This window comes from Cygnus atratus, chromosome 4 (genome assembly GCF_013377495.2).
Source record: "Cygnus atratus isolate AKBS03 ecotype Queensland, Australia chromosome 4, CAtr_DNAZoo_HiC_assembly, whole genome shotgun sequence".
Lineage (NCBI taxonomy): Eukaryota > Metazoa > Chordata > Aves > Anseriformes > Anatidae > Cygnus > Cygnus atratus.
The window spans coordinates 68696215-68711235 of record NC_066365.1 but is presented as its reverse complement, the minus strand read 5'-3'; the positions used below and the strand labels follow the sequence as shown (position 1 = coordinate 68711235).

The 15021-nt window shown below is 50.6% G+C and overlaps 1 protein-coding gene across 2 annotated transcripts in view; it reads right to left on the bottom strand.

Moving 5' to 3' along the window:
• MXD4 (MAX dimerization protein 4) overlaps positions 1-7956 on the bottom strand; it is a 37916-nt gene extending 29960 nt beyond the window's left edge. Inside the window, exons 1-2 of one of the 2 annotated variants that reach the window (XM_035547348.2) lie at positions 7795-7956; positions 7341-7440 (exon numbers count right to left, since the gene is read on the bottom strand). In XM_035547348.2, the coding sequence (XP_035403241.1) occupies positions 7341-7440; positions 7795-7858 (164 nt within the window). In that variant the 5' untranslated portion in view covers positions 7859-7956. The remainder of the gene's footprint in view (positions 1-7340; positions 7441-7794) is intronic. The other variant, XM_035547349.2, reaches the window with a different exon arrangement.
• Between the last annotated feature and the right edge of the window lie 7065 nt (positions 7957-15021).

Below are 15021 nucleotides of genomic sequence, written 5' to 3'. Positions count from 1 at the left end.
GGACGGCCCCTCTGCAGGTGGAGCAGAGCTCAAACACGTCCAAGGTTCAGCACTGATGCTAATCTGCTTTTGCTGGAAAGCATCCCGGCGTTGTCGCTAAGACATCAACTAGGTCAACCATTACCTGGTATCATTTTCTGAGTAGCCTAGGAATTATTTTTTTAACCTGATGCATCAAGTGAGCCACTGCCAGCTAATAGATGTGTTCCTCCAATGCCAGGCAAGTGGTCCTGAGCAACGCAGCCAGACCGAAAGCGGTTTAAAGATGCTCTGTGCTACGTCGACAGGTGAAGGTGAACAGAGTTTATTGCAGTTTACTGTCTTTGCCATACGACCACATAAGGGGGTGCTGTTTTTATTTTCCACTTTTACATCCACCGAAATAGATCAAACTTTTGCTCCACAACAAGTAAACACTGCTATGCCAAACCAGCAAAAACAACAAACACACAGAAAACCCAAGTTCAGACTGGAACCGCTGTCCCCAAACACAATGTCACACAGATGATGTTCACAGGGGACTCTGAAAGAGAGATAAAACATAGGTATGCCTAAAATGATCTTCACGGAGGGACCTCCCTCACTTTTTGACAATTATACACGAGCTCACCGTAGCCAAGCCTGATCCCCCTGGTTCACACCTGACTTTGGTGACACCAGCAGCAGAAGCACTGACCAAAACTGAAGCCAGACGCATCCCGGCCAGCTGTGGGGCCACAGCTGCACTCCCTCCTTGTGCCAGGCACAAACGAGGGGCTACGAAGCAGTGTGCAAGCGCAGGCACCAGCTGCACACTGCATGTAGCACCAGGAGGCTGAGCACCAGCTGATTCACACGCCAGCTGATTAACACACCGCCTGATTAACGCGCCAGCTCTCAGGCCCAGCCCGGGAACCAAAACTGAGCGCACTGACATTTACCTGACAGCTGCTCCAGCTACAGAGCAGGCTAAATGCCCTACAGCCTGACAGGTCGGCTCTGACAATTCATTAGAAAGCACAGTGTGTTTGGTTGCTTTGGGAGGGGGCCTGGGGAAGAGATGTACATCTAAATACTATTTACTTTCTCCTTCTTCTGCATATCACAAGAATATCCACCTCCTTTTAATGCTACCTGAAGTGAGGGAAAAGAAAGTGAGAACTGGTCTGCACGCGCTACCTCAATTTCAAAGTGGAGTCTTATTATTTCAGTAACAGGGAGTGGGCCAAGACTAAGACGACATATAAATAGACATCCATATAGAAGAAACAGGTCTGTGAGTGCAGTTTTCGGAGGAATGGTCTGCGGAACTCTTCAAAAGTGGCTGCAAGAGCAGGAAGACTTTTGGTGTTCAGGTTAAGTCCTTTACGTTGGGTTCTCCATGCAAGATCCTGGGGAGCTGGGGTAGCACTGGTACATGAGAGGTGTCAGTGAAAGGGTTCAGCTGAAAAAGGGAACAAAATTTTAAAAAATCGTCAACAAAAAGGATTCAGCAAGAGATCGGGAGTGCCGCTGCTCTGCACCACGCTGCTGACTTGCAGCGATGGCACTGCTGACCCGAGGCACCCCTAGCACCCGTTCAGCACACGCCGAGCAGTTAACCACCTACGTAGCAGCACTTGTGTTCTCTTGGCAAATGAACTGTCAAACGAAGGCTTGGAAGAAGGGGGAGGAACCAAGTAAATTCCTGTTTTGTTTTTGCAAGATGTCGCAACATTTCCAGGAGCACTTCCCCAGCCTGGGATCAGAGCCCCATTCCCCTCTGCAGCCTTCCTCCCGAACCTGCGCCTGGACAGAGCTCAGCCCTTTGTGCAGGCGCTGTCACAAGGATGAGACAAACACAGAAAAGAGCCCTCCAAAACCCAAGCGACCTCCTACCACTGAGCTGATGAGAGACCCCGCTCCTCCCCAGAGAAACCCAGGCTGGCTGCAGCCAGGGAGCCAGCTCCAGGCTGCGGGTCACCGATACGCTCCCAGTTCCCAATGCCTTCTGCAGCACGATGGTGAGCAGAGCTGGCTAGACATCGGCGTGCTGAAAACACAGGCGAACATCCTGCCTGCACCAGGGCTTTCAGGTAGAGGCAGGGCTGGGCAGGCGCTGCACAAGCCACGTGCAGAGGGCAACACAAAGTCACGCAACCCGGCGGCGTCGGAGGACACAACCCCACCTCAGGTTGCGCAGCACTCGCAGGGCTGCCAGAGCAACAGGCAGTGTAAGAACTGAACCGCCTGCATTTCAGACGTTGTCCAGGCCAAGGGAGCAAGGACAGAGCAAGAAGTCGTACGGGATGTTGCACGTGAAGCTTCTGTATCTGATTCCAACTCCTGATGTGCTGCGGTGCGAGCGCCCAGCTCGTAAACCTCGCCATCTTGCCGCTGCCCTGGATGTCACCTCCACGTGGCTTTTCCCTGTAAGGATCCTGATCCACTTCCAGGGAATTCCTTGTCCTCACCCATCATCTGCCGTGGGACACACACGAAAATACCAGGCCCTGCAGCACGTGGGGCCAGGACGCGCGTAAGACCAAAGCGCGGGCACGCAGGCGTCCCGCCTCTGCGAGCTGCTCCCGGGGTGTTTTTCCATTTGGTTTCATCTGGGCACACCACTCACAGCCTGCCGGTACGGAATTAATCCGCCAGAAATGGCTTCTGCATTCTCCTCATAGCACACGCGGCACGCTCCCTCGTGCACAGCTCTGGCTCCTGATGCAAGCTGGTGCTGCCACACGCTCGCAGCAGCGAGCTCGGAGGCACTTCTCAAACACCGACGATTTTTTTTCCCCCCCCTCGCTTACTTGAAGGCTGCAACTCCTCGGCATTCCAGGCTCCTCGGTGGTGACAGAGCAGTTGGTGAGATTTAGCATATCAGGACCAAAACGCATCATTTTAAAAACAAACACGGTGCTATCGATTGCTGCCCCTCTGCTGAGGGTTTTAGGGAAGCAGACCCAGGGGGATCCAACCAATTCAGAAAGCCAGGCAAAAAAAGCAGAGGAGTCATCTCCACAGCCTGCTTCACGGTGTTTTATTCTCAACCTTCCATAAAATAATAATAAAAAAAAAAGATAAAGAAAAGAAAAATCAGGCTCTGGTCCCTCAGCTGCTTGGCGTGGGCATGGAACAACATCTGCACGGAGCAAGGGGCTTGCTCTGCGGGGCACGGGCTGCCTCTCGCCGCGAGCCAACACTAACAGAGGAATTCGGACACGAAGCTCTGTTTTCATTTGAAACACCAAACGCAGCTTTCATCCTTTTCTGCCCATAACCCTTCACCAGAGCACGGCACCGAGTACGAGTCTATTTATGTAACACTCCAACAAAAACACCGATTTTGATAGATATAGGAGATATATTTATAAACGGGCGCTTATTTTGCTTTCCTTCCCCCCCACCTTCCCTAAAGCAGCTCCTAAATTAACACGCCAAGCGCCGCACCGCTGACGTCCAATTCCTTTCTCTGCAAGTCAATTTATCCGTGACCTCAGTAGACTGGCATCTAACGCCACGATTTCAGTTTTCGTTTTACCTTATTTCTGACCCGTTCACGGCAGGGACGTTCGGGGGCTGACACCGCCCCTCCTCGCACTCACGCACAGCCCAGGCCATCGGGGCTTGGTGGTGTAAATCCTCCTGGCCCAGGGCTGCGAAGGGTACAAGCAGCAGGGCGTCAAGCCCTCTGGATGCTCTGTGTGCTCTGGCACTGCCACGAAGGGTGCTGCCCACGGGGCGAGCGTTTCAAATCCTCCCTTCTTCCCCCTATTTCTTGTTTTCTGTACGCACCGAAACATTTGGGCTTTAGGATGTCACTACAGATGGGGAGCAAGAAAGCCCGGCTACCTGCAGGCTGAGGCGGTTTCCTACCCAAGTGCCCTGCCTCGCTGGCACACGTCACCGAATTTCAGATCTGTGTCACGCTCCTCCCCGGCACGCCGCACGCGTTACCTGCCCGTGGCACTGCACCAAACGGCAATCAGCTGAAGGCTTGCTATTACCACTTCCAAGGCACAACCCCCCTAAATCCAGCTGTTTGTTTTATGCCTTTTCTTTAATTCCAGCTAGACGTTAACAAGAATTATTAGACTGCATTGCACTGCTTTGGGAGCTCCAGCTACTGCTCCGCGAAGAGGAGACATTTATTATCCTGCGGTCAAGTATTTGTGTAACAAGATGTGACCTAGGTTTACCTCTCCTCCCCCCAAAAGTCAATTACAGGCTTCTGCTTTTCTCAAATCTCCTGTTCTCCTTGCAAAACAAGCAGGCGGTTTCATTTGCCAGAGGATTTTGGTCAAAACTATTGGAGGAGAACAAGTCTGAATCTCAGCAGAGGACGCTGCAAAACAACAAACTGGAGAGAGAAAACAAAGCAGTTTGGTTTGTGTGACATGGGGAAGGGCATGTTGTAGGAAAGCCGGTAGGAAGAAAACACAAAATCAAGTAATTTAATGTAGAAGTGAAAAAGATGGCTAAATACAGTGTCTGATAGCCACTAACCATGCTGGGAACGCTCTGCTTAGCAATAAACATTTCCAAATTTGATCTGAAGCTATCAGTGGGCAAAGCAAAGCTGTTAAATTCCTGCAGTGGACAGAAGGCTTATAGATTTTGGTTGATTAAACGTGGTTATGCTGCTATTTTTCCCCACTGTGACCCCAAACCTGCCAAATCTCCTCCTCGTTCGATCGCAATCAAGGAGCTGACCCCAATGCGATTGCCCTGCCCCAAGGGCTGCCCCCCTCCCTCCCTGCCCTGCTCCATCCGACGCCTTTTCCCTCCTTCCCTTCTCCCATTTTGCAAGAATGAGGAGGAAGATGTTTTTCACGCTTTAACAGACACGCACACATGTGTTTAGCTCATGAGGCATGAAAAACATGTAATTTAAATATATATCTTATATACATAGCCCGATCAGATGATGTAAACGTGGGGAGCCGAGGATGCTGCAAGCAGCAGGATGTAAAAGCCGATGACGAAAACAACAACAAAACCCCTGCAGTTTTGAAACGCGCAGCTATCTGCTCCTTTCCTTCCCCTCCAACCTTAAGCACATACTTTTATGTACGAAAAAAGAAGAATGCAGCAATTAGGCATGAGCTTCAGACGTGCAGGCAATCGTGCCTGCCTCCATCTGATGCTCCGAACCCAGTGCATCTGGAAAATGGTCGAAGTGGCACAACATGGACAAACACTTCGCATCACCTACGGCCACTCCACGTCCTCTGAACTTTGGCCACTCGTCTGCCTCTGGTAATCTTTGAGTTGCTGAGGAAGACGTAGCTGTGTTACCAAAAATTCAGGCTCTAGTCCATGGCTCAGACCCTACAGCTCCAAATAACAACAATAAACAGCGATGCTGGTGTACTTCACGCGTTTTAGACCGGGTGTTCACACGTAAGAATAATTTTTCCCCCCTCGAATTGAAGCTCACAGACAAACCTGCGGTCGCTAGGAGCGGGTACAGCGCCGGTAAGTACAATGCAGAGGTGCCCACACAGCTCAGCCCCTGAAGGAGCAGGATGCTGCATTAAAGCACTGCGGCTCCGCTCCACACGCTGCCAGGCGAGCCCAGCAGCCGAGCTGAACGAGACCGACCCCGGCCGCGGTGGTGGCTGCCTTTGGAGCCGCTTCTCGAGGAGCATCAGCTCGTCCCAAAGCACAAACAAGTCGCTGCTGATCACTGCGGCCAGAAGAACTGAAAGTGCAAGTAAATGCGTGCGCTGCATGCCGCTGGATGGCATTTCTGAAGGTTACCACTGCTCCACGGCGAGAGACAGGGCAAAAGTCTGAGCAGGTAAATGCAAACCTCCAGTCAGAAAAAAATGCAGGATGCTAACTGCAAGCAGGCATGAATGTCTCAGCTTCGATAACGCCAGCAAATCTGCAAGCAGCAACCTTTTAATTCTGCTGTATTTGATAGATTACAAATCCTCTCCTAAAAACTCCTGAAAGCAGCTTACAGCTCAGACAAATAACTATTTTGCAGCGGGTGACAAGAGACCTAGGAAAGGAAATGATGGAATAATAGCTCTGTAAGTAACACAGATTTCCCGAATACCAGAGACAGAAGAAATCTGCAACTGTGAATTTCTTTTAAAGGCAGCAAGCATCCTTCATGACAAAATAATTAAAAACCTTCAGGAGCAGTGTCTCAGCAAAGTCCTGCTTTCCTTCTAAGACGACTTTCTTTTCAAAATGAACTGATGACTTCTCTATACCCCAAGACGAGACAAAGAATTCAACTAAAACCCCGAGCTGTCGGACTGCAGCAATGCAAACCCCAGAAGGGTTCGCCTGACTTGCAGCAGGGGAACAATTCGCTTCCCCCATGACCACAGCAAGACACAGTGCTCAGCCACGGCAGGCAGAGCAGAAAGGCTCATGAGCTTGTGGTTTTATCGAGGAGGGAGCCCCTCAGCTTTTGATTTCAGCTTGCATCTTCAGCACCCCACAACCCTTCAGGGCCCTGCGGGATCCCCAGTGGGGGAACGAGACCAGCGGCCAATTTGGAAAACAAGTCACGTGCGAGCCGAGTTCATTTTAGGCTATCCTAGAGGAACCAGCGTCCGCCGTGCCGTGGGGCCACGCAGGCCCAGCCGGGCACCGTCTTGAGACCGAAGCAGCCCTGGAAGAGCGAAGCAGAGCAGGCAGAGCACAGGGCTGGAGGAGTTCCCAGGCGGGGGCCGGCGCTGTCCCTGTAAGACAGCCTCCTGCACGTACACAGCCACTGCCGGAGCAGCAAACAAAGCTGCAGAGAGCCTGCGCACAGCAGCCCTCCACTAATGCCATCGCAGCACAGGTAGTGGCTGCGGGGAGGAAAACAACGGGCAAAACAAAAAAATTAAATAAGCCGTGCGGTAACCACGATAAACCACGGCCAGGTCGTGCGGCTCGACGGCGGGGCACGGGGCTGGCCGGCTGGCTGAGCTGCCCAGCGGCGCTGCAGGAGCCCTGGAGGGGTCAAGTTCACCCCGACACCTCCTGCTCTGGCACCTGGAGGAGAAGTCCGGAGGCAAAGTCGGAGCACGGCGTTGGGTTTTGGGCCCCGCCACCCCAACGGGGGCCGCATCTGGGGACGGGCAAAGCGGCCGGGCAGGGCTTTGGAAATAAACACCGTGGGGGGCGGGGGGGGGGTGCTAGGGAAGAAAAAAGGGGGGTGTAAGGCAGGAGTGCCACACAGAGAGAGGCCTGGGCGGCGGCGCTGAGGGCCGCAGGAGAAGCCGGCGGCAGCGGGAGCGCGGCGAGGAGCTGGTGTACGCGTGGCAGTGTTTATACGGCGGATCAAAACAGAGCCAAGCCCAGCCAAGGGAAAAACATGGCGACTGCCGGGACAGGGGGGGAGAGCCAGGCCAGGGGCTCGGCGTTACCTGCTGCTGGGGGCTCTCCTGGCCAGGGGGGCCGCCTTTGTTTTCTTGCGGGAGTAGTCACTGGCGAAGGGCAGCACGGAGGCATAGCCGTGTTCTGCTTCTGGGGACAAAGTCAGCGTTAGTGGCAGCGTACACAGATTTTTTTTTTTTCCTCCATGCATCTTTTTAATTCCCTTTGCCAGAACCTTAAAAGAACAATTTATTTTTTATTGTTTATTTTTTTTGGATTTGTTTGGGTGTTACTCTGGCGCCTCGCGAAGAAGCGAGGTGAAAAATACAGGCACCGAGGTGAAACAAACGAAACCCGAGTGCCCAAATCAGGGGGATTACCCTAATAAAAAAATAAAAATAAAAATAAACCCAGGCGGAGCATGCATCCAAAGGGGGGAAGGGGATGGGGGGGGGGGGGGAAAGCTGCGGTCCGATCGCTTCTCGACGCCCCCCCCCCCAGTACCTCGGTCCCTCCGCTCCAAGTACTCGGCCGCCTCCAGGAGAATGAGCAGCGAGTTCAGCTCCATGGCTGGGTGCGCCGAGCCGAGCCCCTCACAGCCGCCGCCGCCGAGCCCCTCAGAGCCCCTCTCAGCCGCCGCCCCCCCCCCCCGCCCGCTCCGCGCCGAGCCCCACGCGCGGGGGACTCCCCGGTTATAAGGCACCCCGCGCAACCTACATTTGACACACCGCCGACGGGCAGCCCCCTCCGCCAATCCGCGCGCGCGCTGCCGACAAAGGGCGGGACCTGCCCCCTCCGCCGGGCCAATCGGAAGGCAGAGCTCTCCACTCCGCCCGCCCCCCCCCCCCCCCCCCCCTTTTTCCTCTGGCTGGGGCAGGGAATGTTGACAGATCGCCGCGCGCGCCGCGATTGGCTGGCCGCTATAGTAACAATTTAGAAGCCGAAGCTTAGCAACAGCACGTGGTGGCCCGGCCCCCGCGCTCGCTGAGTGGCTGGCTCCGTGCATGTTAAGCAGCCAGCGGGCGCCGATTGGTCCGCGGGGCGGCATGCAAATGAGGGAGGGTGAGGGGACCAATGGGGCGTGGCGTGCGGCGGGGGGGGGGCGGGGAGGAAGGGCGTGGGCAGCCAATGGGCGGTGCGGGGGGAGGCGGGGCGTTGCTGTGAGGAAGAGACAAGGCAGGGAGGGGGCGGAGCCGGCGGCCGCCTCTCACGCGGGGCGAGAGCGCCTGACGGGGGAAAACAAACCGGCGGAAAGAAGGAGGAGAAATGGGAAATAAAGTGAAATAAAATGAAATAAAACGAAATAAAGAGAAATAAAATGAAATAAAATGATGTGAAATGAAGTGAAATTAAATAAAATGAAGTAAAATTAGGTGAAATTAAGCGGAAAAGCTGAGGCGGGGGAGCCCGGCTGCTGCTGACGGGAGCCGCCGCCGCTGACATCGCCCCGCCGGGCCCGGCCGCCCCACGAGGTTCCACGGGTGTGGGACGATCGCTCCCCTCCGGGCGGAAGGGGCCGGGCGGCCGCCGCCGCTCCCCGCCCAGCCCCGCTGAGGAGCCGCCAGGCCCGCCCCGGGGCCGCGCTGCGCGTGCGCGGGGCCGTGTGGTGGTGGGGGGCTGTCATGGAGGGGTGTCACACAATCGGCAATTTTGGGAAAAAACGCCGAGATCATGTGGTCCAACCATCCCTACCACCACTGTCACCACTAAGCCGTGTCCCTAAGCACTACGTCCAACCTTTCCTTGAACGCCCCCAGGGACGGTGACTCCACCACCTCCCTGGGCAACCTGTCCCAACGCCCAGCCACTCTTTCTGAGGAGAAATTTCTCCTAATTTTCAACCTAATTCTGTCCGATGTTCCAAACAGATCGCAATCCTGCTGCTCATTATGAGAGGGTATAATACCAAATAATGTCAGTGTATGGGTAGAATTAAGGAAAAGCCTCAGAGTGGAGAGTACAGAAATAACCGAATTGGAATGAAAAAGGTGGTACAAATTGGATGGCAGAGATCTGTGCAAAAAAAAAAAGAGCCCGGCACATATATCCATGACCCCTTATGGCACGCAGGCAAGAGGAAAACAGCAGCACTGCAAAAATACGCAGAGTTAAAAGAATTACTAAACCGTACACAATAGAAAACCTAACCTGCAGAAAAAAAAAAAAAGGAACAGTGAAAAGCTCCCAGAAATGCAGTCAGAATTACTGCCAGCTTTCCAACCCCTGCCAGCATGTTCAGCTGCCTTTTGTCATCTGCGAACACAGAAGCCATCTACCAGAATAGTCTGGCTCCTAGCGTAGGCTACGCTGAACAGGAAGGAGCTCAGCACCTTTCCTGTCCACACCAGCCTATTTGCGCTGTTAACTTCGCATTCTTATCTCAGATAGCTGCTGCGCAGCTGTTGCCTGAAAATGCTGGTTTTAACATGAGCAAGAAGTTTTAAAATAGATAAATTTTAAGCTGTGCCGTGAATGCGCATTGGTATGTCTTCGGGCCAAAAGCGCTGGAAGCCTGTAATGGGTCCTCCTGCCGAAGAGCACTTAGGCACACAAGTGGTCCCATGGATTTTAATTGAACTGTTTGAATGAGAGCTGTTCAGCATATAGCAGGGATGCAGAATATTTTCTTCTGTGTTTATTCCTTGGCAAAAGACATCAATTCCTACGTGTTCGGCTACAGTTTCCTTTTAAGAGGAGACTAGTGATTCAGATTTAAAATAAGGGTTATGCTTTACCTTTATTTTTTTTTTCTTTACTAGTCTGTATCTTGTTGCCTCAGATATGCAAATGTGAGTAGCTGGTAAATGTTGCAGATCACATTTTACTGCCATTTGGTCCAGGCCTCCAGGATGAGACAAAATACAAGGCTGTAAGGAAAGCATTGTGGTGTAATTTTAAAGAATTTTACACCTGCTTGGAAAAAGCGTGACTCTGTGAATTACATGACAAAAGAGAATTTGGTGTATAGATTGCAGCAGTAAAAAAAAATAATAATAAAAATTGCTCCAAGATTTTTTACTTGCTGCCTAAACTGTTGAAATTGTGCTGCATGTTGATGAGACAGAAAGGTCTTCACTGCACCCATCAAAATTCATGGTAGTTTTGCTGTTGATTCATCTGGAAGTAGATTTAGAAACTATTTCACGTTGCTTTCTGCTGTGAAATAACATGAAACCGTATGTGTACAGGTCTGTGTCGTCCACGCAAGAAAGAAAGTTCCCTTTGCCTGACCACATGCATAGGGCATGTAGTAAAGAAAATGCAAAGATACACAGATATCCTCTCTCTGCTCGCTGCGGCTGCTGGGACACACTCCCCTGCCTCCCTAAGGGTCAGAAACCCAGCACATCCAACCTCTCCTGGGTTGAAAACCATCAGACTCAACAGAATTGCACTTTCTGCTTTTAAATGTGAAGTATTTGGTTTTGAAAAACAGTTGTTTTAAGATGATCCAGCACAATTTGACATTGATACGTCCATTTTCCAGGTCCCTTCCCAGTACAGCCAGAGCGCTTCGGGAAGAGAGAGAGGCCACTGAAGCCAGCTGGACTATGTGCACGAGCAAGTGTCACGCAATGTTAAGGGCTACAAAATAACCTCCAGCCAGTCACGAAAATAGCAGATTTCTGTTCGTGGTGTCTCTCAGTCTGAGTTATAAACTACTTGAGCAGTGAGGGTGTGTGTAACCACACACAGACATACACAGACACACACACAGCCCCTGCAGATGAAACCCGGAGTAAATCCACATGCACTTAGGTAAAACAGTGTCTGGATTGGCTCATACCAAACAAATGCTGTACACTGCGTGCAGACTGTACAAATGCACACTTCTGCCTGTAGTTGCATCAAAGGAGCTTTCAGTACAGCATGCAACAATGTGTTAGAGAACATAAAGCAAGTGTCCCCAGATTATTTCCTAGAGTGAGTTCAACTGAGCTCTGTTCAGGAGCCACCATTCAAACTTCCAAAACACCTAGAGTGAATCTGTCTGGGTCTGGTTTTATTTGTGCCCATGAATCAGGACTACAGGACTGGCTTCAGTGAGGTCAGCATGGAGGCATAAGTGTAAGGTGGATATGAAAGATCAACTGAATTCCTTTAAGAACCAAAGTACAAGCTCTAAAATATACATAAGGTTTTGCAGATTTGCATCTCTAAATACCTTTTTTTTTTTTTTTTTCCCATTTCTACAAGAAAGCAGCAGGAACAGCTGAGTGCTAAAGTAACAGCTGGACTGCAGTGATAAAGGGTAGCTGTCGCTTCATGGTGATGTTTTAAAAACTTCATATTTAGAAACAGAAGGGAGAGCCATCAGTAGCCACACCCCACAACCTGCACTGTTTGTGGTTTGTGCGCAGCCTGCACTTCGTGATTGGAGTGAGAGTATTTACATTTCTAGATGATACAAGGCCTTTCTTTTCCAAAATCTGTCATTTGCCCTGTGGTGTGACATGACACGTGAGCAGAGCTCTGGAGCTGAGAATCCATACTTTGAGAAAGTTCCTTCGATCACCATTCACTGTGTACTCCCACAAAGAAATAATTTGTCCTTGCACGCTTTTCAGATTTGGCTCATTGCAGCTACTGCATATTTCTTTCTTTCATCTTGTTCAGTTCCCTACTGTACCTTATCACTATGTCCAAAACCCTGGCCTCCTTTGCTGTGCCTTGCAGTCCATCCCCCTGCTTCCTTGGGTGTTGCAAGGCTCAGTTAAGTAGCAAAGAACTCCAGTTGTCTTCCCACACAGGAGGGGACCTGCACTCGGAGCTGGCACTGGCAAGTTTCATCTTCCTGTCTCAGCATCTCGCATCCCATTTAATTTCTCGCTCACCTGTGATTCAGATCATGAACCCTGTTTTCTAGATGCACAAACCAAAACACCTGTAAGGTGAATAGCAACAAGTTCCAGAAGTGGTACTTTTGGCAGTGCCTGAGCCCAGTTTGAGATGCTTTGTCTAAAGAAGGGCCAAAGGTCACTCTCCAGCCCTGATCCCAAACAGCAGGTAGTCACTGCAGCCTCTTGGCCCTGCCTGTCCTCTGGGCTGCTGCTGGTGCATGTGCGGCTTTTAGTCACAGGCTTTATTTATGTGTGGTTTGCTTTCAGTTCAGGGTGTTGGTGTTTTTGTTTTTGTTTTAAAGTTCAAAATGCTTGAAGATGTACTGCAGCAAATCGGAGAGAGCCTAAAACTTTTCAGAGCCTAAAACTGAGGTTATGTGACATGATGCTATGTGGGATGCTGAGGGTAATGAGCTTCTGCTACAGATTTGAAGGGCTGTAGCGTGGAGGGACTCAAGTCTGTGCAGTCTCATGTGTTGTGCCTGCCCAGATTGGTGCCTGGCCTGCGATACCCCTCGAGCTGCACCCAGGCACGGGCTTGGAGAGAACCTGGTCTGAGGACCGTGACAAGAAGCGGGCAGTATGGATAACGTGGGGCCCTACGGACCTGGGTCGCCCCCAGGTATTCAGGCAGGTGGGCTCCGTACGTGATGCCCACCAGCCCAGCCTCCTGCCTGCTATTGTTCAGTTGCTTCCTGCACTGTTTGAGGCACTGGCTTTTCAGAAGTGGTTAAATTTGTCACGTTTCTGTTTTGGGATTTAGCTAGGGTTGATGGAATGCTATGGAACAGACATGCCTGAAAGTCAAATCTGAAAAAAATAGTACTTCAAACTGAATACCGGTCCGTTTTAACATTCATTCCTTGTCAATTGCAGCATTATGAAAGACAACATTTGTGTCTTGGCGTCCTTGAGAGTTTGGCTGAAGGGACCTTGAATGCTCCCTCTGCCAGCACTCCTCGAGCAGCGAGCTGCTTGGAGCGGCGAGACGTGCGGTACCCTGCCTCCAGCCCCCAGGGCCACTTCTGTGATGAGGCATGAAATTATTCCTAACTGATTGAAGCGAGGCATAGATTGAAAAGCTTGAGAGGCACTGATTTATGCCATCATCTGGCTCCGCATCAACTCTATTTTACCTGAGCCGTGCTTGATAATTTGGGATAGCACCTTCCTAAAAAATCTTCCCTGATGCTGCCGCTCTCAAAGCGCTTTACGAAAGGCAGCGGTATCACTGCTTTCATTTTAAAAGACAAAAAAGAAACGGAGACATAGGCAAACCAACTCAGTCTCACTGAACCAGGGGAGGAGCTGGGGATAGGACCGGGTATCCCAGTTCCCAGTGCAGCGTGTTGGGCTTTACGTTACACTCCAAAGGAAGGATTTATTACATGATTTTGGTTCTGAATCCCAGACATGTCCTGGCTTTATTCCCTGGTGTAGGAAGGGGACCTTGAGCACATTTGTATCACATTAAGCTTCCACAAAATATATAGCCTAATGCAGTGCAAAGAGGCTTTGAAGAAACCGTGACTCAGACCCACTTTGCATTAGAGTGTTTGGGGGGGAGGTGGGCACGGGCATCTGCCTAAAGTCGCTGCTGGAAGGAGCTGATGAATTAAACATTTCTTCTTTAACAGAAAATTTGCAGTCGGGCCTTCCTGTTAGGTTACTTTGGTATAAGCACCTCGTATAGCAGTAAAAGCATATTCTAGCTCGCTGCCATGGTCTTGTAAGCTGTCTCGGTGCCTAGTACCACTGTTGCAGTCCAGGACAGAGAAACAGAGCAGGGTCATGTACACACTAGCAAATGGAGATAAAACCAGTCTGGCTTTGGCAAATGGTCCATTTTACAAGGAGAGGGAGGCAACTGCAGGCTTTATAAATAAAATCAGTTACTGGTAGCGCAGCCTCAATGGCATCTGTCCTGTGAACATAAAAAAATAACATTTTCTTACCTAAGGTACATGCTTCCTGGGATCTGTGAAGTGAATCATGTCTACTGAATTTCCAGGAAGAATCTCTAACAAATTTGTATCACTGTTCAGTCTGAAAGTACGGAAGAACGAGCTCATTTGTCCTGTGGAGACCGACAGAGCTGTTAGCTGCCATTATTTTCTAAGATATCTATTACAAATGAGGAACCAAGAGAGGGAAAAGATGGAAAGCTAGATTTACAAATTTGAGCAGGGAAGTCTCTTACCCGGATGCCTGGGCATCCAAGATCAACCACATCATAAGCTGGGGAAATCAGATTTTTAAATGAAAAGGAAATTAGAGGTGGACTCCTAATGTCTTTTCATACAGCCATTCTTCAGGAGCCAAGCTATGTGCATACATATATGCGAGAACAGCCTTTTGCTCATCGAAGGACAGATATCTATAGCATATTTAAAGGCCTACAGCAAGTATTTAAGGAAATGTTTAAGTTTTATTCCCAGCAGGGAAAAACCAACACCTAATACAGCTGAAGGAAATCTAGAATCGACTTACTGGTATTACCCACGAGAGGATCCGGGTGAGTCTGGAAGAGCGTAGGTATATCACCTACTGTGCCACAGTGACAATGCTGTGCGTTTCTGCAGCGTGTCCAGCACTTCAGACTGCTTAGCCAAGCTTTGCCAGTTCAGGCCCTTAATAGATATTAGTAATTAGGTAAGCAAAATGCTGTTCAGCTGAATAAGAGAGGAATCACAATCGATCCCAAACCTCGTACTGCTAGTACAGTTGGGCCGGTATTACTGCGGTAGAGATAAGAGAGCTAGTGCATCGATACATGCGTTCAAGAGAAGATCAAAACAGCCCAGGTGGTAAATAACCTGGACAATTGCCTGCAGCACCTAAAATTAGCAGCATAAAAACTTGGCAGGTGAACAGTCAGCAGATGCTGTCT